The 21,582-nt window shown below is 42.0% G+C and overlaps 2 protein-coding genes and 1 pseudogene across 4 annotated transcripts; all 3 read right to left on the reverse strand.

Annotated features, from left to right (window-relative positions):
• Positions 1 to 1,929: 1,929 nt before the first annotated feature.
• Positions 1,930 to 6,169, reverse strand: LOC147335919 (uncharacterized). 3 transcript variants are annotated; one of them, XM_086287567.1, is made up of 4 exons: positions 5,889 to 6,169; positions 4,065 to 4,187; positions 2,589 to 2,673; positions 1,930 to 2,272 (listed from the first exon to the last, which is right to left on the reverse strand). In XM_086287567.1, the coding sequence occupies exons 2-4, from the start codon at positions 4,111 to 4,113 to the stop codon at positions 2,065 to 2,067; spliced, it is 342 nt and encodes a 113-aa protein (XP_086143693.1). In that variant the 5' UTR covers positions 4,114 to 4,187; positions 5,889 to 6,169; the 3' UTR covers positions 1,930 to 2,064. The 3 variants fall into 3 exon arrangements, with proteins under 3 accessions (XP_086143693.1, XP_086143695.1, XP_086143694.1); XM_086287569.1 differs by lacking the exon at positions 4,065 to 4,187; XM_086287568.1 differs by lacking the exon at positions 5,889 to 6,169 and having other exon boundaries at positions 4,065 to 4,236.
• Positions 6,170 to 8,483: 2,314 nt separating this feature from the next.
• On the reverse strand, positions 8,484 to 9,968 carry LOC147335920 (zinc finger MYM-type protein 1-like; annotated as a pseudogene).
• Positions 9,969 to 14,021: 4,053 nt separating this feature from the next.
• On the reverse strand, positions 14,022 to 19,079 carry LOC147335921 (DENN domain-containing protein 4C-like). The gene is made up of 6 exons (XM_086286126.1): positions 19,053 to 19,079; positions 18,747 to 18,800; positions 17,162 to 17,279; positions 16,470 to 16,626; positions 16,278 to 16,342; positions 14,022 to 16,158 (listed from the first exon to the last, which is right to left on the reverse strand). The coding sequence occupies exons 1-6, from the start codon at positions 19,077 to 19,079 to the stop codon at positions 16,022 to 16,024; spliced, it is 558 nt and encodes a 185-aa protein (XP_086142252.1). The 3' UTR covers positions 14,022 to 16,021.
• Positions 19,080 to 21,582: the final 2,503 nt, after the last annotated feature.

The raw sequence follows: 21,582 nt of genomic DNA on the forward strand, positions 1-21,582 counted from the left end.
TGGCTGGCTGGCTCTCTCTCTCTCTCTCGCTGGTTGGCTGGCTGGCTCTCTCTCTCTCTCTCTCGCTGGTTGGCTGGCTGGCTCTCTCTCTCTCTCTCTCGCTGGTTGGCTGGCTGGCTCTCTCTCTCTCTCTCTCGCTGGTTGGCTGGCTCTCTCTCTCTCTCTCTCGCTGGTTGGCTGGCTCTCTCTCTCTCTCTCTCGCTGGTTGGCTGGCTCTCTCTCTCTCTCTCGCTGGTTGGCTGGCTCTCTCTCTCTCTCTCGCTGGTTGGCTGGCTCTCTCTCTCTCTCTCGCTGGTTGGCTGGCTCTCTCTCTCTCTCGCTGTTTGGCTGGCTCTCTCTCTCTCTCTCGCTGGTTGGCTGGCTCTCTCTCTCTCTCTCATTTTATTTGTAGTGTGAACAAGCAGACAAAAACAATCAGATTTGATCAAAAAAAATCGGAATTGAGCATCAAGACCTGCAGTGTGAACTTAGCCCAATTTGGCTCAGGAAATAGCAAGTCCAAGTCCAATAATCCAACTGATAGATGAAACACTTAAGAAAATAAGGAAGCAACGGAAAGAAGCTCTCATCCAATTAAATGCATGTAGAATAAAAAATGAATATTTTACATTAATTATTTTACATTTCCGTGTTTTTAATTATCATTTTTCGTAAATCCCATTTTTGGTGTGTGTCTCTCTCAATTTTCCTGCTATTGAGTGAACAACATACTCAGAGCCCTGCTGCCACTACATTAGTGTGACCAAGTGGTCGGCGGGGTTATAAAAGAAATGGTAATAAAATGACAACGCCACCAAGGGGAATTTCACCCCCAGGAAATTCCTATTTAAGGAAAATAGATTAAAGGAATAAGAGAGGCCGCACAGATTCAAGGATGCACACCGACGCAGGTTGGCTCCAATATCAATAATTTTGTTTATAGTGAAAATAGATGAAATATTAGAAAACAAAATGTAGCGTCCCAGGCCAGACTGACAGACTTGCCAGACTTGCCTCTGTTCACTGAAATAAACCAGAGCAATACGTTAAAAGAGTAAAAGGACTCTGAGCGTCAGGCTCGCTACATATCATAAAAACTAAAACTTCAATCTTTAATAGCTTTAATAAAAGAAATCACACATGCACACCAAACTGGAAGGCTTACACCCCACAAATCAAACTACAACTCGTGCTGGTGGCAATAGTTCAGGCCTTGATCACAAGCCAGTCTGGCTCCGCACAGGCTGAGATCGGCAACTGAGGCGGTTTCAAGTTCCCAGCACGACACGCGGGCAGAGGATCGCTCCAGCCCGATCACCGAGGCGTGGGTACAAGCAACAATCCAGAATATAATAAAACCAGGCGCACCAGAAAAAGGTTAGCCCACTTAATAAAAACAATTTCACAAAAATAAAAGATGAGACCAAAAAGACGAGACAAGACAAGACAGCAGCTCCACCGAGCAGGAGCCCTCAAACCGACTATAGGCAGGCGTCTTGATTCTCCAATTAAGGTTAGGCGATTTGCCACGGAGAGGTGAAGGCAGCAATCAAACCCTAAAACAAAGGATAAATGTAACCTTGCCTCTTGTAGCTGTGAATGCTAATAAAAGCAGTTCTAACGGCTTACCCCAGGACCGGAGGCGCTTTGGTGGAGATAACGAGCACCTCTCTCTGCAACGCTGGAATTAAACAGAAACGGCCGCGCTACAACAGGGCCGCAAAACTACACTAAACCAACTTATTGGCAGATAATATTAGTTTTGTTTTATCACATATCAATATTATTTTATTATCAAATTTGGTTATTTTGGTCATTCAAATCTGGCTTCCCCATCACTCACTCACTGATAGATACAGCTTTTGAAAATCTAAGAGCTCTGTTGAAGGACTCTGTGCAGGTTAAAAATCAATGTGTGGAATAATAACAAAGAAAGGTAACCTTTATTTATTTTAATGAACTCATTATCAAACTTTAAACAACATCAACAATGTTTAATCTGTGAAGGCACTGCTGGATGCTGAAGGCCCCTGCTTCCCAGCTCTGCGTGGAGGCTGTGCGAACACAGGTCACTGATGGTCTTGGTCACTCAGGCCTGTGAATCCAGTTCCTGAAGAACTCCGTCACCATCCTCTGCAGGAATATCGCAGCAAGCTTCTCTCTGTCACCATAAAGTATCACAGCCAGTCCGTCGGTCTGGTGGTAGATGAGATGGAAACGAAACCAGGAACCCACAGGCAGGACAAAGAGCGGAGTGGCATCTTCACCGTGTCCGTCCATTGCAGCTTCAAGTCTGTTAGAGGGAAGAACAAACCATAAGTCACAGTCAGCGATAGCTGCAGACACGTCAAAGAAAACACTGTAGTACCTTTTAAACAAGTAAACCTGAAGGAAACTTGGAGCAGCTAACAGGCAAAAGTCAAACAAAATTAGGAACAGGGCCGTGCAGAGAGGTTTAAAGGGGCGGGTGCTCAAAGTTAAAAAGGGGCACATTGAACCAGGCTGAATAACAACAACACACATTCATCAAGAATCTAATATCATCGCATCATACTATATCACTGTTGTGAGGTGGCGACAAGGCAAAGCATACGTAGCTGATGTTTTACCTGATGGGTACAATGTTGCTGTTGAGGGGTTTCTGCTGCTCCTGCTGCTGATAGTGCTGGAGGGCAGGGCTGTGTTGATCTGAGACTGTAGACATTTAAAAAGTCCATAGGAGAGATGGTAGCTGATTAAACAAGTGTCATGAGATAATAACAAAATGCAAAGATTGGCAACAAAAAACTGTGAGAAATAATTTAGGCTCTGCCTGTGCATCACTCTTTGCTTCTCTTCTTCCTTCCATCCCATCATTTCATATATCACTCTCCACTTGCTGTCTGACAACAAGGCACGACTTGCTATTGCAATAAACTATAATCTAATTATCCACACCTAACAACTCTTGCACTTAATCTATAATAAAATGATGACAGAAAAATGTTATAGCCCTGCCTTTAGTAGCCTCACACAGCTCCTGCTGTTTCCTCCTCATGTCCTTACCAGCCATGTCTGGACAATGTTATATCATGAGTAATATTGTTTTTAAAAAATCCATATACATAAAACACACACATGCACACACAGGGACATTTTAAACCTTCTTCAGAATACTGTATATACTATGGGCATCACGGTGCTGATCCAGAATCCTTACATTATTATTCATTACTAGAGCTACAATAATAAAGCAATGAGGAGGGGGAAGTAATAAATATGAAATAATGTATTTATGATGATTCCATTTGTTTCACTATCCACTCTGTGCAGGGCAAAGCTTATTACATTTTTAAACTGTAGAGATACAATAATTTTACTGCTGTAAAATCCAAATTTTGTCTTATTTAAAATATAAATCTAATATAATCTGCTTCTTAATGTGTGTTCTTTAACTCAACTCTCAGTTCCCACTAACTCTTGCCAGTCACTGCACCTCTTGTTCATTACACCAGCTGAGACAAACCTTGGTGGCGCTTATAAAGACGGAAACAGAAGAAATAAGAAAAGGATCATTATCTTAAACATTATTAATAAAGGTAAGCGACTTGAGTCGTCTGTGACTGAATAACTTTGACTTCTGAATCTCAAACGTCAACAGGTATGGAGTAAGCAAGCCTTTTCAGCTTTTTAGAAGTTAATTAATCTTGGCACATTATACAATTTCAAGTTCACAAGTATGAAGAGACTGAGAGCCAGAGGAGAACGTTTGTCCGTGTCCTAGTCCCAGTCTAATGATCAAGTCTCTCTGCTGAACTATCAACACTGAAATAACTTCCAAGAAAACATCTTCAACAGCGACCACAGATTCAGTGCAACAAATAAACATTAAAGGGAAAAAATAAAAATGGCAGAAGTTCGCCATCTTACCTTTATTAACAAAGCTTAAGATATTGATCCTTTTCTTATTTCGTCTGTTTCAGCCTTTATAAGCGCCACCGAGGTTTGTCTCAGCAGGTGATATGCAAAAAGGGGACAGTGGCTGGAGGAGAACGTCTGAAAGTGAAGGAGGGGAGGAGCTGCAAGCTCTTAAATGGTGCACTTACGGTATCGCCTCCCCTTTTTTCGCAGGAAGTGGCTTCCACATTTCCCCATTTTTTTCGACCGGGAAAGATAGGAAGGAGATGGGAAGGAGATATCCTCCGTAGTCAGGTGGCCTACTTAAATACCTGATTCAAGTACAAAGGAGCACAAACGTGTTTATATCACAGTCGTAGACTTAATATCCCCCCACTGTGGAAGCTGAAATGTCGCAGCTGCACAAGGGTCATTGAGGAAAAGTGAATTAGAAATATATTAGAAAAAATGGAAACAGAAAATAAATGGTGTAGGGATAAAACAGCTATAACCACACGCGCATATAATTTCGTATGTGTCTGTTACATGTGTCCGTATTGTACAGTCTGGCTGATGATCAAAGACATGGAATAGACCTCCGTCCTACACCATGGCTGTAACAGTGCTGCTAACAGAGCTGGTCCTCTTTATCAGTCTGCTAAGCTTTTTCCCCATTCCTGGATGATGACATGAAGCTGTGAGACAGTTTTCCTGTTCTCAGACACATATTTATATAGACGATCGTCTTTCCTTTACAGAATACATTTGCATAGGTTGGTGTTTATTTATTTTTTGTATTACTTATGATTATAATTTATTATTAAATTATTTTGAAATGTTTTATGGGTTTTGGCCTACCAAGAAATCAACAGTAATAATTAGGAGAATATTAGCATATTCAGACATTATGTCTATTGTGAAAATTCTTGCAGTAAAAATTTATATCTCCTGCCAGACGCCTCGATGCTTTTTCCTTACAACGCGCAGCAGCTCCACCACTTACAACGCGCAGCAGCTCCACCACTTACAACGCGCAGCAGCTCCACCACTTACAACGCGCAGCAGCTCCACCACTTACAACGCGCAGCAGCTCCACCACTTACAACGCGCAGCAGCTCCACCACTTACAACGCGCAGCAGCTCCACCACTTACAACGCGCAGCAGCTCCACCACTTACAACGCGCAGCAGCTCCACCACACACACACACACCACACACACACACCACACACACACACCACACACACACACCACACACACACACCACACACACACACCACACACACACACACACACACACACACCACACACAGCAGCTCCACTACTTACAGCAGCTCCAACACACACACACACACACACAGCAGCTCCACTACTTACAGCAGCTCCAACACACATACCTTTTAAAGTTATTTCATAATATTCATATTATGAAAAGTACTTGTGTTATGTAATGTTTTCTATATTTTCAGAGAAATTAAAATGCAAAAATGGTGTTACAGGGAGATTTATAACAATAACTAAATATGCAGTTTTTAGTTTTCCCAAGCTGTAAAAATTACAAATGAATCAATAAATAAAAATTAGCACCTGCTCCTTTTATGTAAGGTTTCAAAGACACAGCCAGCCACACACACGGTTTTAAAGAAAGAGCTATATCAACTAACTGAGCCGAGGGTGGCTGCTGATCAGCTAACTGAGCCGAGGGTATGGAAATGAAAACTGCACCAGTCCGTACTACAGGAGAGAATGGAAGTGTGGTTGGGTGATGATGGCGAGGGTTGCATTTCTTTTTCAAGGATGGATCAAACGATTTAGCGATAAACCTTGGTAAAAAAAAAATGCTGCTGTCGTTGAGAGTACCAAGTGGCGAGGGCCTCCAGGAGAACAATTGAATCCTCTTTCCCTGGGCCACCCATGCCAAACAGTTCAAAACTTAACCTCGCTCTTAGAGCTGTTATTATTTGTTTGAGTCCATTTATTTTTAGAAAACTGACAGTGGAGGCAGTGGACGACAAAAAATTAAAAAAATACTACCTCCAGCTGCCTCTTGTAGGGGCTCGCGGCGTGGACTACCCTCCAACAGTAATCCCAAAGGAGCGCGAGATTCTCTCCCTCAAAGGCGAAGCGTGAGTCCGCTGGATCCATTACTGGTCGCGTCGTTCTGTCAGGGCTCTGTGTGTGGGCAGGCAGAGAGGAGGATCCAAGCGCAGGACTGGAACACAGAATTGTAAATCAAAACCTCAGCTTTATTGCTGACATGAAAACCAAACGTGAAGTGCCGTGAATACAGAAACCAAAAAACACACAGGCATAATCTGACGGTACGACACTGAGCACAGGAAAACACAGGGCTAATATACACAGGGTGGGAATCAGGGAATGGGGAACAGGAGGGAGACACAGCTGGGAGAGATCGGGGTTAACGAGACGGGGGGAACCAAGCTGCACACACTAACATAAGACAAAGACTTTCACAATAAAACAGGAAACATGAATTACTAAACAAGCACGCAGACTTGACACTGAGAGACAGACAGACAGAGAACGACACATGGAACCTGAACTAAACTAAACGTGAGATATAACCGAGAACAAATCCTTAAGCACGGATAAACAGAAACAAGAAACTAATAATAATCATCATCACTACGAGAATAAGAAAACAATCCATGAAGCAGAATTAAACCGAAATATAATAAACTCAAAATACTGGGTCCAACGGACCCAGAACCGTGACAAAAACTTTGTACCATCTCTGGGAGCTGCCAGGATCTAGAAAAAGCTCCTCTACTGAGACAAACCCAGTGTGTAGATGAGATGAGGAGATGGAGGAAGAAGAGTGAGTCACAGACAGACCGTAGTTTATTTCCCACAGTTTTATTAATCTCTTGCCTCATGATTCCAAGTGCTGTCATTTTATAATTATTATCTCATAACACTTGTTTAATCAGATACAGTGTCTCCTATGGACTTTTGAATGTCTACTTTCTCAGATCAGCACAGCCCTGCCCTGCAGCACTATCAGCAGCAGGAGCAGCAGCAACATTGTAACCATCAGGTAAAACATAGGCTACATTTGCTTTGCATTGTTCCCACCTGATGACAGTGATATAGTATGATACGATTTTATATTAGATTCTTGATTAATGTGGGTTGTTTTTGTTCAGCCTGGTCCTATGTGCTCCTTTAAGCACCTTCCTCATCGGACATCTCTGCACAGCCCTGATTACGTGTATATTGTACAGTCTAGCTGCTGCAGTTTAGTCCTCTGTCCTGTAACAGAGCTGCTCAGGGCCTCTGCAGGCTCATAATAGACAACCTGTTAGCCAAGCTGTTGTTCATAATAGATGTCAGCTTGGCTAACATCCTCCTCTCACCCACCATCTCTTTGCAGTCTATGGGACTGTCCAGGACAGAGCTGGTCCTCTTTATCGGTGTGCTATCAATGGTCATGAGTACCATTCACACAGAGTTGGGGAATGGCTGCAATCACAGCATTGTAAGATGGTGACAGATATACCCTTAGGCCTCCTCCTCGATTCAGAGATGGTCTTTCCCTTTTCACGTAAATGGCCTCCTTGACTCTGCGCTCAAACCAGCGTTCCTCCCTGTCCAGGATGTTACATCCTCATCACTGAAAGAGTGTCCACTGGCCTGTAGGTGTGAATAGACTGCAGAGTCCTGGCCTGACCAGGTAGCTCTCCTGTGTTGTGCCATCCGCTTCGCCAGAAGTTTGGTTTCTCTGATGTATAAATCATGGCAATCCTCCTGGCGCTTAACAGTGTACACTATATTACTCTGCTTGAGTTGGGGACCTGCCAATCTTTGACATAGTGTTTGGGGTTTAAAAGCCACAGAGACGTGTTGTTTAGAAAAAATATGTCTCAGCTGTTCCGATACTCCTGACACGTACAGGATAAGGCAGCAGTTGTCCTTCTCTCCTGGATCACCTGGAGGTTTCTTTAGGTGCCTTCCCAGCTTTGACAAATATCCACATTTACTCAAAGCATTAATATAAAAATTAACTATCATAAAACTGACCTCATAGCCCGCTGTTTGTCAGTGAAGCTAGTTTAAGTCATTATGCAAATGTACTGTTAAAAGGCTCAGGAAACCTGCAGTCAGCTGAGACTGAAGAAGTCACTTACCGGTAGTAGAATTTCTTCGACTGAAAACGCCACGTCCAGATGAACAGAATCAGTTTTAGGGATTTCCTTACCTGGATGACTGAGCATGAATGAAGACAATAAAAAGTGATGGGTTTTTTTGCTATGTTGTCCTAATTTTTTTTCTTAAAAAACCTTTCAAAACACACATTTTGAAGTTGATAGCAGGGGCGTCACTAGGTTTTAAGGACAGGGGGGGGGGGCCTTAACCCCCAAGAGATACACACACGATATGAACGAACGTAGTGAATGAGCACAAAATTTCACAAACAGAAAACAAAGACTGAGAAATTGTTTTCCTACTTTTTTGGACAGATTAAACATCCTAGGCCACCAATAGATCTATTGTTTTATTTCAGTCTGCTTTATAATACAGTACAACAAGAAAACAGAGGAAATGTGTTTGCTGCGTCAATAACAAGAAAAAAACTGAAAATAAAAAAGTACATTTTTCTGGCTGCAATCACCAGTTACTTGGTGGGTGGAAGCATCAAAGAATGACGTCTGTTTTTAAGAGTGGCAAATCGGTCAATCACTCTGTTGTGACTCAGATGCTGAAGCGTGTCTTTTTCAATAGACATGACTGCAAGACTGCGAAGTCTTTTCTGACCCATTGTTTGACGCAGCCAGGAGTGCAGCCGACGCAGTGCAGCCGACGCAGTGCACTAAAGGACCTTTCGCACGAGCAGCTGCTGACAGGCACTGTTAGGGCAACTTGGATGGTTGCCCTCAGAGAGGGAAACATGTCTGAATCAAGGAGGTTGTACACAGACAACATATTTTTGGGTGGACATCCAGCCTCTGTTTTCCGGGTAAGAAAGTTTCTGGCCACCAGAACCTCCTCTTTTTTCAGGTCAAGTCTGTAGTGCTTTGCAAGTTCATTCAAGTGTGGTTCACTCAAGAAGTTCTCAGATTTAGGACTGCATGCCTGGACGCCTTTTAGCAGCCCTGCATCTACACTGCAAAATCTTTGATCAAGCTCGCCAACCATCCGATCCACACAAGGGAAAAGTAACTCTCTTTTCAATGTGTCTGAGTTGTTCAATTCAGTGCGTGAACCCACAGTTGCCTCCAGGACAAAACCCTCCATTTCCCTCTGTTTGTGCCTTGTCTTGGCACCTGGTTCAGGGATACTGATGGTGTTACACAGGGCCTTGGTTTTCTCATACAGCTCTGTAGCAAATGCATCTGAGTGTTTGCCCTCAAGTGTGTCACACACAGCTTGTTTGCAGATGAAAGCTTCTGCCAGGTCTAAAGTCTCTTTCTGCAGGAATTTGTGGAGTCCTTTGGTTACTGACAGAATAGACTAAAACATCAGTAGTGCATAGACTGCTGAGAACTTGTAGAGTTTTGCTCTGAGACCAACAGCTATGGGGGATCCAATTGCAGATAGGCACTCCAAAATGGCAGGCAATGTCTCAAGAACTGCACTGATTGATCGCAACTGACATGCCCAGCGAATGTTTGAAAGTTGCACAAGCTCAGTTTTTGTCAATCCAAGCTTTGCCTGAGTCTCCATGAACTTATGATGATTGACTAGGGAGGTGCTGAAGAAAGAATACACACACTCCAACAAGCTGAAAAGCTCCACAGCCTCTGGGACAGCCTTGCAAGTATTGCACAAAACCAGGTTGAGTTGATGAGCATAACAATGCACATATATAGCCTCAGGATGGAGCCTTCTAAAATGTGCTTGTACACCTCCAGTGGAGCCACTCATAACGGCTGCACCATCATATGTTTGTGCTACACACTTAAGCTCTGCAAGACCATAGTTTTGGATCTGCTGCTGAATCTCATTTGCAATGGACTGGGCATCAAATGATTTTATCTCTGCTAGTGCAAGGAAACGCTCCTTCACTGCCCCCTCTGACACGTACCTGACACAAACAGCTAACTGCTCTGCCTTTTCATCCCTTGCCTCATCTGCCATGATGGAATAGACTTTAGACTTTGTCATTTCAGATACAATGGCACTAGTAACTTCCTGGGCACAACAGTCAATCAGGTCATTCTGGGATGTTGGCGAGATATACTGTGCATTTGATGGGGGATTATGTTTTTGAAGAAAAGCATCAAACTCCTTCAAAAGCTCCATGCACGCAAGAAAATCCCCTCTGTTTGGGCTGTCTTCACCTTCATCATGGCCACGAAAAGGGAGTCCCTGTCTCCCTAACACAGAGGTGACTGCAACAATTCGTCTGAGATACTCTCTTCTTTCGACTATCTCACTCACATTTGCAGTTGCTATCACCTGTGCAACGTTTCCCTGTTTGCTAGTTCCCTGGTAGCTTTTCCATGTAACAACACTGTCCTTATGTGTTTGAGCCATCTCATGCTTGCCAAAGATGACTAAAGCTTTCTTCCAGTTCTTGCAACCGCTACTGACCAAACTATCATGTTTGATGTTTTTGCCAAACACTCTACATGGGAAGCAGAAAGCTGCACTCTGGTTGACTGAATATTCTAACCAGTTGTGCTTTTCAAACCAGCTGTGGTTAAATGCTCGCTTCTGTGTACCAAAAGTATCATGTGGATAGCTCTTCAGCTTCACCTGTCTGGGCCCTGTGTCTTTGTCACCTAAATCAAACCCTGGAGTAGAATGAGTTGCTGCAGCTGCTTCATCATTTTCCCTCTCTTGGCCTGTTTGCTCTCCTCTCTCTGTAATAACTTGATCTTCCTCTGCCTCTCCATCCATTTGCTGCAGCTCCTCTGTCTCTCCTTGCTCTCTCTGACTTGAACTTGCCTGTTGACCTTTTTCTCCCTCAGCCTCCCCTTCTGCCTCACCCTTCAAGATACATTAAAACATACTGAATTGTAATGTAAATTGCTAACATCATGACTTCTGCTCCCGCTCCACAGTAATTTGTTGCTCCCAAATATTTTGAAGTTACAAACATTATATTTTGAGCACGCATGTGACTAAAATGGTTGCAATTTAAAGCCCTGAAAAATATTACTAAATCACTTGAATTGAAGTAAAATTAAAATAGAACCCTCAAAAATATGTGAGTCAGTCATGTGGATGTCCCCTGTGAACAACTGGAACGGATTGGATAACGAAGCACTGACGCTACCTTAACAGTGTAAAGTGAAAGGGACCAACCGAGTTATGATCATATTTATGTGAGTAGCGACAGGTTTATATTATTATTTCTTTAAACTCATATTCCTGCATCTTTATATTGAATTTGACTGCAAGTTCTGTTAAAAAAAATCGAATAAGTTAAAAAAAAACAACAACTAAAAAACAAAACACCAAATTATTTAGGGGGGCTTAAGAATATTTTAGGGAGGCTTCAGCACCCCTAAAATAGGCCTAACGATGCCACTGTCTCTAACATAATCTCTTGCCACCCCTAGTTTTGCATATGGCAGTGTTGTTTATTAAAATAAGATAGCAGTAACACTTTGAGCCAAACTACAGTTAACACAAAATATCAATTCTAAAACTATATATTGCAGTTCATCCAAGCCCTCAGTCATGAGAACTGCTGTCACTGTTCGGATGTTGTCAGTCCATCCAAGGGACGTTAGTAGCGGTGATCAGCCCTTGAATAGCAGTCATCAATATAACAAATGTGTTGGTTAAATGAATGTATGGAATAATAAGAAGGAAAGTACATTTTAATTATTTATTTTAATTAATTCATTATTGAAGTTTACACAACATCAACAATGTTCAATCTGTGCAGGCACTGTTGGATGCTGGAGGCCCTTCAGAGGTTCCCAGCTGCTCTCTGCATATAGGCAAGTAACTGATGGTCTTGGTCACTCAGGCCTGTGAATCCAGTTCCTGAAGAAAACCATCGTGATTGTCTGGAGGAATATTTCACAAAGCTTCTCTCTGTCATAGTAAAGGATCGCAGCCAGTCGGTCAGTCTGGTCATAGATGAGGTGCAACTGAAAGGATCTCAGGTGCAGGACACACAGCTCTGCCCGAGCGGCTTGTTCACCGTCTCCATCCATTGTAGCTTCAAGTCTGTCAGAAAGAAGAGCAAATCATAAGTCACAAACACGACAACTGCAGACGCGTCCAAAGAAACACTGTAGTACTTTTAAACGAGTAAAACTGAATCAACTTGGAGCAGCTAATGGATAAACCAAAATTAAGAACTGGTACATTTTATCTTTAAGTTACTTAGCTTTGTAAACTGAAGAAGATAATTATATCCTGATCCTTCATTTCAAGTATCAACTGCAGTGAAACAGTGATTATAAATCTAAACCAGAATGTGAAAGAAGAATGAATACAGAACCACAGACTACCCTCACTCTGAGTACGCATCTTCATATTTTTGTCTTGTTCACTTGCCTCTCACTGGTTCTTACATATTTTTCACGCAGTGAAATTGGCTGGTTACCTAAGACTTGCATGTGCGAATGTTTAACGTGTGAGCGTCACCTGAAAGCGCCTAAAAAGTTATTTTGAAAGAGGGAAATTGCTTTGGAGTTACTGAATGTCACTGACTCGCAGTCATCAGTCACCGAATGTTTAAAAAAAATCAGTCAATAAAATACTAATAAATAAAAATTATCACCCGTCTCTTCAGTCAGCTGCCTTCAAGTGTTTGTATTTTAAATGCAAGTCTGTACATCTTACCTTTATTAACAATGCTGAAGATAATGATCCTTTTCTTATTTCTTCTGTTTCAGCCGTTATAATGGGGTTTGTCACAGCTGGTGTAAGAGGTAAGTGCGCCGCTTTTCTGCTGCCGGTGTAGTCACTCGGATGTCCCTCCGGTCTGTCAACATACAGAACAGAAAAGAGGGACACATCTGCACGAAGTTTTGACGTGTCCGCTGAGGGCGGTCCTTATTTGCGTTTCTGTCAAGTATGTTTTCAAGTATGTTTGTGACGGAAACCGTAATATACATGAACGGACTGCACAACAATATGACCTTAAACACAAATTTCAGATTTGTAATTGAAATTTTGCATATAAAATTTTCGGACATGACACCTATATTTTATGGATTGGTATCAGGAATTGACATTTTTCGGGGTCCAATCTTGTCTGTTTAGGGGATATCTCAAAATTTTATCCGTTGACATATTTCTGGACATTGTCCATATCACAAAGGTATCTCCTGACAGTATCCTGTCATGTTTTACTGCTTTTATTCACTCAGGCAAACTGACTCGGTGAGATTAAAGCCTTTGCCTTTGTCTCCTACTATATATAGTATATAGTATTCATTCGCTTATTACCCACCAGTCTACCGTTGTTTACAGCGCTGTCTTTTTCTTTTTTTTCACTTAAATGACCTCGGACAAGAAAGCCTCATTTCTGCTGTTCAATACTGAAGAAATTTAAACTTCTTTAAATTGTGCAAAATTGCAGAATATTGCAGAATATTTTTAAGGTTATCTGCTCTAAAAAGCCAGACCAGGAAAATCTCCTTCATGTTTTTCTGTGTTTTATTCTCAGTTACTTTAAAACAAAGGGATCTGCTGTGATGTTCACAATTCTGATGAAGTCAGTACTGATAAATTATCAGAATTATAATATTTCTGACTGTCTGAGGCTAAGTTGAATCGAATCAGGACTTTGAGAACCGGAATCGAATGGATTATAGAAATCAGTGATGATACCCAGCCCTAGTGAGCAGCCTACGCCAGACAGAAGTGGATCTATATCTCAGATCGTTTGTAACGAGCCACGGAAAGCAGCTGTAGCCACTGAAAAGACTAGAAATGAGCGTAATACATTAGATGTCATAGCGCGCGGCTAACATTTACCACAAAGAAAAACGCGTTATTCAGCGTCGTGTAATTTCCGCTAAATCCAGACTCTGTGACTTAACGTAAACACAGAAGACGTTTGACCAATCACCGATCAGGATGAATTGCACTACTGTACTGTGCATCCCCTCGAGTGACACCCCTGGTCTAGAGTGAAAATGAGTGCAAGAAAACTTGTGTGTTTTGTTATTTATTGGCTTTTAGAAAAAAAGATCTAATACACACATACCATCAAGTGTTTGTATTTAAAAAAGTCAGTTTTTTCTAAAAAATTCAGGTTATTCTGAATTTCCCATAGGTGTGAATGTGAGTATGAATGGTTGTCTGTCTCTGTGTGAGCTCAAAAGGCTCGAAAGACTGCCGATCATCATCCAGGGGATACCTCTGATAGGATAAGCTCGAGCCCCACACAACTCTAAAACTGGCTGGGTGGATGGATCTTTTGGGAGAAATGGGATTTCCTGGCAGTGGATGACAGGAAGTTTACATCTTTTTCCATGAAAACAGAAATGAAGAGAAATGAGCAACAGCAGTGTTACAAAGGCAGATTTTGAAATAAATTGACATGAGTATAACTTTTTTCCCACTAAGATCACATCTACTTCCATGAAAACAGAAATGAGCTACAGCAGTGTTACAAAGGCAGATGTTTAAATCTGGCAATAAATACAAACTCTTCTTAACACAAAGACAAAAAAAGGACAAATTTCACTTTCAATCAGTTCACAAACTCATTTATTGCAGCGCACTTATGTGTAGACATTCATTTCCTTTCCACAGGACGGTAAGAGAACCTTTAAAAAACTTTTCTGTACATCCTCCAAGAGGAGATTTACTAAGTCAACACCGGCTGGAGTCCCCTAACACGGATTCAAGGGGAAAACGGGGGCAGCTAGTTATAAAAACTCGAAGTTAGCACAGCAGCTGCAATCCAAATGTCAACAATACAAAAATAAATAATTGAGATTTTTTTCTGGATGAAAAATGGTGTAAATTGTTAATATTCTGATGTGGGTTAAGAGCAGGTTCTAATCTATGCAGTGCAAATGGAATATTTTACAACACATTTTCTCATCTGTACAAGTACAGCGCCACACTCACACTCAAGTCAACACACAGGTCCATCTTTACCCGACAATTCATCGCAGCACTTTGTTTTCCCGCCTGTTTCACTGTTTTTAGTGGAATGTCAAATATCAAATATCTGTCCTGACACAGTTTCAGCACTCATCAAGAGCCCTCTGCACTTTTATGTAAACCATAAAAGAGATCCTGTCTGAACCGTCGTGGTTCACTCTGTGCTAGAGTCGAGAATGAGAGACACAGCTCTGAGTTATGATCAGAATAAGACATGTTAGCTGAACAAACACAGTATGTTACTGTTAAAAATGCAGATTTAAAAAGGCCGACTGAAGCCAGCACACCTCTGCTGTCTGTGTTCCTCTGATGTTTTTAATCAGTGGTGTGGCACCTTCATGCTTCAGATTGATGTCTTTGTTTTTCATGATCTCTACTTTCCAAACAGCTGCTGTCACATGTGTTATCACAGAGATCAATACTCCTGCTTTGAGCACAGGGCATCTGGAATGTTATGAATCTATTTTAGTGATTGATAATTAGTGATTGTCCAAAGCCTCAGTCCTCTCCCATTTAAATGTGATGCTCCAACACAGAGCTGCACAGAGCCCCAGTGTGAGCCTGTACATGTGAACATTCATTAAGACTGATCACAACAACCAGGGTTGTTGACAAAAATGCAACCTCGACTGAGATTTCCTTAAACTGTACAAAAAGTCAGGTGAACTTGATTTACTTACTCTTCTTCAGAAAGTGCACAAAGTTAGAGTCAGAGTCTGTACACGGTCTCACACAGAGCTGATACGAGTATAGCTACGACAGATTTAAGGAGGCAAAAGGCTACGAGCAAAGCTGCTGACATGCACACACACAGATATTCTGTACAGTGATCAATCGCTTTATACAGCTTCTGTAAGGAAAAGCAACTCAACTAGTCTGAAGAGATTCAATACAGCTTTCCAGGAAGTTTACAACAACAGTTCCACTTTTAGGCAGCTGCTTGGAAAACCTCTTTAAAGCAAAGCAAAGAAACATGAAACGGCCAACGTCATCTTCCACGGCAAACGGAAGAAGCAGTACCATGTTCGTCCAGCTGGAGATGTCCGAAAGTCTCCCTGTTCCCCAAAGTTGAAGCAGGAACAGTAAGAGTTTGTGTCTCTGCTGCTGAGAGGATCAGTTCAGACGAAAGGCGCTCCAAAACATTTAAGGCACCACTGGACGCTGGGAGTGGGCGGGCGATCGATGCAGTGCAGAGACTTGCGCTGCTCCGCGCTCAGCTGGTTGTATGCGCTGTGGTACTCTCTGTCGAAGGCCTCTGCATGATGACGACACAGATATGAGTTAGGAACGTTTCACGTCATCGCTTTTCATCACCTTCAAACTCTTACAGCACACTATAGGTCACAGCTGACATCACTAGTTAATCTCACTCACCTACGTCGATGTTCTCCCGTCCCAAAGCCACCAGTGACAGAAACAGTATTTCTCTATAGACGCTCCTGTGAGACATTCACACACACCAGGCATCAGACACTTTTCTAATGCACTGCAGCAAAGATCATAACTAAGAGCTTAAAGGAAGACTAAATATGAAACAGTGAGTATAGATGAAGGAGGAGAACTGACCTCTGTCGTTTGAGCCCTTCTGGACGCCGTTTGATCTCTCGGATCAGCAGGTTGATCGGCCCGTAGACGTCGTTGGTCTGGATGTTGCGAACAATGGTGTTGAGGAGAGTGCGGCTCTCCTGGTGGTCTGTTGGCCCCAGAGTTCCCCTCTTCTCCACTGGGAGCACAAACACCAAAGCATCAGAGAGTCTGCTGAAATATTCTTTTAGCAAAGAGCCTCCACTCTGATCTGTTCTGCTCAGCAGTGACACTTTAACAAAAATACCCCTCAATCTCCTAATACATGCACCGAAGGTATCAATTTCAAAATCCCATATTGTCTCATTGCCAAGTTATTGCATTCACAAGATTTTCGGAAAATTTCATTTCAAGGTCACTGAGGTTCAAACTTGAGATGTTCAGTAGATACACGTATATTTCTACGTCCTTTCGCTCTTTTACGTTCCGTTCACAAAACCATATCTGACTTGTTTTGGGGCGTTTTGAAATCAGTACATACCTTCTTTCTTAGTGTGAACTAACATATGTTTGCTTGAGGTTTAAAGGCTGAACACTTGCGCCCCCTAGTGGTGATTATGCAGTATAGCTCACCCCAATAATCTGAAAGCTCACAATTCAATTTGCAAATACAGGTTCTACACTTGACACTATACTGATGGACAATGATTGATAATGTCTGTCTTCACACTCACAAAAGGTCCTCCAGAGCAGGTAAAGTGGTTCTCCGGGTTCTTGGTGCAGGTTGATGTTGTCCCACAGGAGCTGTACGTACACCTGCTTACTGTCCTGTGGCAGTGACATCAGAGGCAGCTGCAAGAATAAACCATGACATTATAGCACAGCTTACATGGTGCTCGCTAATTAACAGGACATCCTCTGTAAAGGAATGAGTTTGCTGTGTTGGGTCTAGATGACTGAAGCCTTCTTATAGGTGGTGTGCACGTCACTGCCGGCTTCAGTCTATTACAGTCACTGCATTTCATCTTTTATGGATGGAATAGACTTTAGACTTTGTCATTTCAGATACAGTGACACTAGTAACTTCCTGGGCACAACAGTCAATCAGGTCATTCTGGGATGTTGGCGAGATATACTGTGCATTTGATGGGGGATTATGTTTTTGAAGAAAAGCATCAAACTCCTTCAAAAGCTCCATGCACGCAAGAAAATCCCCTCTGTTTGGGCTGTCTTCACCTTCATCATGGCCACGAAAAGGGAGTCCCTGTCTCCCTAACACAGAGGTGACTGCAACAATTCGTCTGAGATACTCTCTTCTTTCGACTATCTCACTCACATTTGCAGTTGCTATCACCTGTGCAACGTTTCCCTGTTTGCTAGTTCCCTGGTAGCTTTTCCATGTAACAACACTGTCCTTATGTGTTTCAGCCATCTCATGCTTGCCAAAGATGACTAAAGCTTTCTTCCAGTTCTTGCAACCGCTACTGACCAAACTATCATGTTTGATGTTTTTGCCAAACACTCTACATGGGAAGCAGAAAGCTGCACTCTGGTTGACTGAATATTCTAACCAGTTGTGCTTTTCAAACCAGCTGTGGTTAAATGCTCGCTTCTGTGTACCAAAAGTATCATGTGGATAGCTCTTCAGCTTCACCTGTCTGGGCCCTGTGTCTTTGTCACCTAAATCAAACCCTGGAGTAGAATGAGTTGCTGCAGCTGCTTCATCATTTTCCCTCTCTTGGCCTGTTTGCTCTCCTCTCTCTGTAATAACTTGATCTTCCTCTGCCTCTCCATCCATTTGCTGCAGCTCCTCTGTCTCTCCTTGCTCTCTCTGACTTGAACTTGCCTGTTGACCTTTTTCTCCCTCAGCCTCCCCTTCTGCCTCACCCTTCAAGATACATTAAAACATACTGAATTGTAATGTAAATTGCTAATATCATGACTTCTGCTCACGCTCCACAGTAATTTGCTGCTCCCAAATATTTTGAAGTTACAAACATTATATTTTGAGCACGCATGTGACTAAAATGGTTGCAATTTAAAGCCCTGAAAAAATTACTAAATTACTTGAATTGAAGTAAAATTAAAATAGAACCCTCAAAAATATGTGAGTCAGGCTAATTTGACTTATATATATATATATATCTCTCTTTGCTCTCTCCACTTTCTAACCTTGACTCTCCTAAATAAAAGCTCAAGTTAAACAGGTCTTATATGTTGTACCGTGACTGAAATGTTTCATATTTCATATCCATATTGAGTCCCATAAAATTCTAATCAGACTGTCTGCATCACAAATGACTCCATCCTTTGACTCACCTCTCCAGCAGACGTCTCTCCCCTCTGCCTCTCTGTGCTCCTCTGCCCTGACTCCTACAGGTTAATGGGGATGGAGTGATTATTATTATTTCCACTGATGATGACCATACCTGAATGAGCTCAGCTCGATTTTTCAGAGCTAAAACGAGTGACAGAAATTAACATTATGCTAACAATTTAACTTAGTGCGCTAGCCAGGTTTTTATTTATCAAAATGGGGAGCACCTGGTTCATTATTTACATGGGACTCTCTGCTGTTAGCTGGAGCTAACTAATTGTTACTACCAGCCAGTGATGAAGACTTACTTTCTTGAAAAACTTGCGTATATCCATGATTTCTTGCTGTTTGCCGCATGTACGCTAGTGTGTCCGCAGGTGTATACGAGCGGAGTGTAAAGTAGCAGTGAAACGAGGACTGGATTTTCAGTCATGTGGATGTCCCCTGTGAACAACTGGAACGGATTGGATAACGAAGCACTGACGCTACCTTAACAGTGTAAAGTGAAAGGGACCAACCGAGTTATGATCATATTTATGTGAATAGCGACAGGTTTATATTATTATTTCTTTAAACTCATATTCCTGCATCTTTATATTGAATTTGTCTGCAAGTTCTGTAAAAAAAAGAAAAAAGAAAACAAAAAAAACAAACCCAAACAGCAAATTATTTAGGGGGGCTTAAGAATATTTTAGGGAGGCTTCAGCACCCCCAAAATAGGCCTAACGATGCCACTGTCTCTAACATAATCTCTTGCCACCCCTAGTTTTGCATATGGCAGTGTTGTTTATTAAAATAAGATAGCAGTAACACTTTGAGCCAAACTACAGTTAACACAAAATATCAATTCTAAAAATGAATATATATTGCAGTTGGTCCAAGCCCTCAGTCATGAGAACTGCTGTCATTGTTCGGATGTTGTCAGTCCATCCAGGGACGTTAGTAGCGGTGATCAGCCCTTGAAAAGCAGTCATCAATATAACAAATGTGTTGGTTAAATGAATGTATGGAATAATAAGAAGGAAAGTACATTTTAATTATTTATTTTAATTAATTTCCCCCAGGGATCAATAAAGTATTCTGATTCTGATTAATTCATTATTGAAGTTTACACAACATCAACAATGTTCAATCTGTGCAGGCACTGTTGGATGCTGGAGGCCCTTCAGAGGTTCCCAGCTCCTCTCTGTATAAGGGCAAGTCACTGATGGTCTTGGTCACTCGGGCCTGTGAATCCAGCTCCTGAAGAACACCATCGTGATTGTCTGGAGGAATATTTCGCAAAGTTTCTCTCTGTCATAGTAAAGGATCGCAGCCAGTCCGTCAGCCTGGTCGTAAATGAGATGCAACTGAAAGGATCTCAGGTGCAGGGCACACAGCTCTGCCCGAGCGGCTTGTTCACCGTCTCCATCCATTGTAGCTTCAAGTCTGTCAGAAACAAGAGCAAATCATAAGTCACAAACACGACAACTGCAGACGCGTCCAAAAAAACCCCAAAACAAAACACTGTAGTACTTTTAAACGAGTAAAACTGAAACTTGGAGCAGCTAATGGATAAACCAAAATTAAGAACTGGTACATTTTATCTTTAAGTTACTTAGCTTTGTAAACTGAAGAAGATAATTATGTCCTGATCCTTCATTTCAAGTATCAACTGCAGTGAAACAGGTTGGATTATAAATCTAAACCAGAATGTAAAAGAAGAATGAATATAGAACCACAGACTACCCTCTCTCTGAGTACGCATCTTTATATTTTTGTCTTGTTGGCTTGCCTCTCACTGGTTCTTACATATTTTTCACTCAGACAAATTGGCTGGTTAGCCAGCGACTGACATGTGAGCATCAACTAAACGCACCTACACAGAAAAAAGGTTTTTGAATGAAACAAGTTGCTTTGGACCCATCGGATGTCATTGCCTCGCAGACACCTGTCCCTGAATGTTTAAAATATAAATAAATAAAATACTAATAAATAAAAATTAGCACCTGCCCCTTTTGCTCTATTTTCCACTGCTGTAATCAGACACACCGGGTTTGTCTCAGGAGCTTTTTCTAGATCTTGGCAGCTCCCAGAGATGGTACAAAGTTTTACTATCCGCCCCTGATCAAAACGTTTTTTTCCTAATTCTGAAATTCCTAAGATTGACATTTAATCTAGACATGAGCACGAAGGACTGATGAAGGACTAATGTAAATGAAGCTCGGCGCACAAAGCGCAGGTTCAGGAACAGGTTCAGGGACAGAGAGATGTGTCCTCTTTTGTTGACTTTGTTGACAAGCTGATTGAAAACTTCAGCAAACGTTTTGATAGCTTCAGCTTTGGACAGCAGTTCATAAAGAACCCATTTCTCATCACTGATGTCAGAGGATTCTCAAAGGAAGTCACACAGCACTTCAAGAGGGCAAATGCTGGGCCTCTTCAAATGCAACTGGTTGGGCTCTAAGCAGATGTGGCCCTGAAAGCAGTTTGGAAGAACTGAACCTGCCACTTTCTGGCTCCAAATGGTCTGAGACAGCTTTCCCAAATTTGAGAAAAGTAGCCCTGTACATCTTGACCATGTTTGGCTCCACATACAGCTGTGAGGCAGCTTTCTCCACAATGAACATAATAAAAACTAAATATCGTTCCAGGCTCACCAACGAGCACCTACACATGTGTGTGAGAATGGCCCTGACACCATTCCAGCCCAGATTTAAAATCCTGGAAGGGCAAACTGAAGCTCAGTTCTCTCACTGAACAACAGAAAGTGGGGAAGTGGAATACAAGGGGGAAAGAAAGAAACTGCAAAATTGTTAAGATGTTTTGATGTTATCTGTTCAAAATGTATTGAGACGA

Source organism: Aulonocara sp. 'chitande type north' Nkhata Bay, linkage group LG3 (genome assembly GCF_057382095.1).
Source record: "Aulonocara sp. 'chitande type north' Nkhata Bay isolate Kocher_YH1m ecotype deep benthic linkage group LG3, A_spYH_male_GT1.1, whole genome shotgun sequence".
Classification (NCBI taxonomy): domain Eukaryota; kingdom Metazoa; phylum Chordata; class Actinopteri; order Cichliformes; family Cichlidae; genus Aulonocara; species Aulonocara sp. 'chitande type north' Nkhata Bay.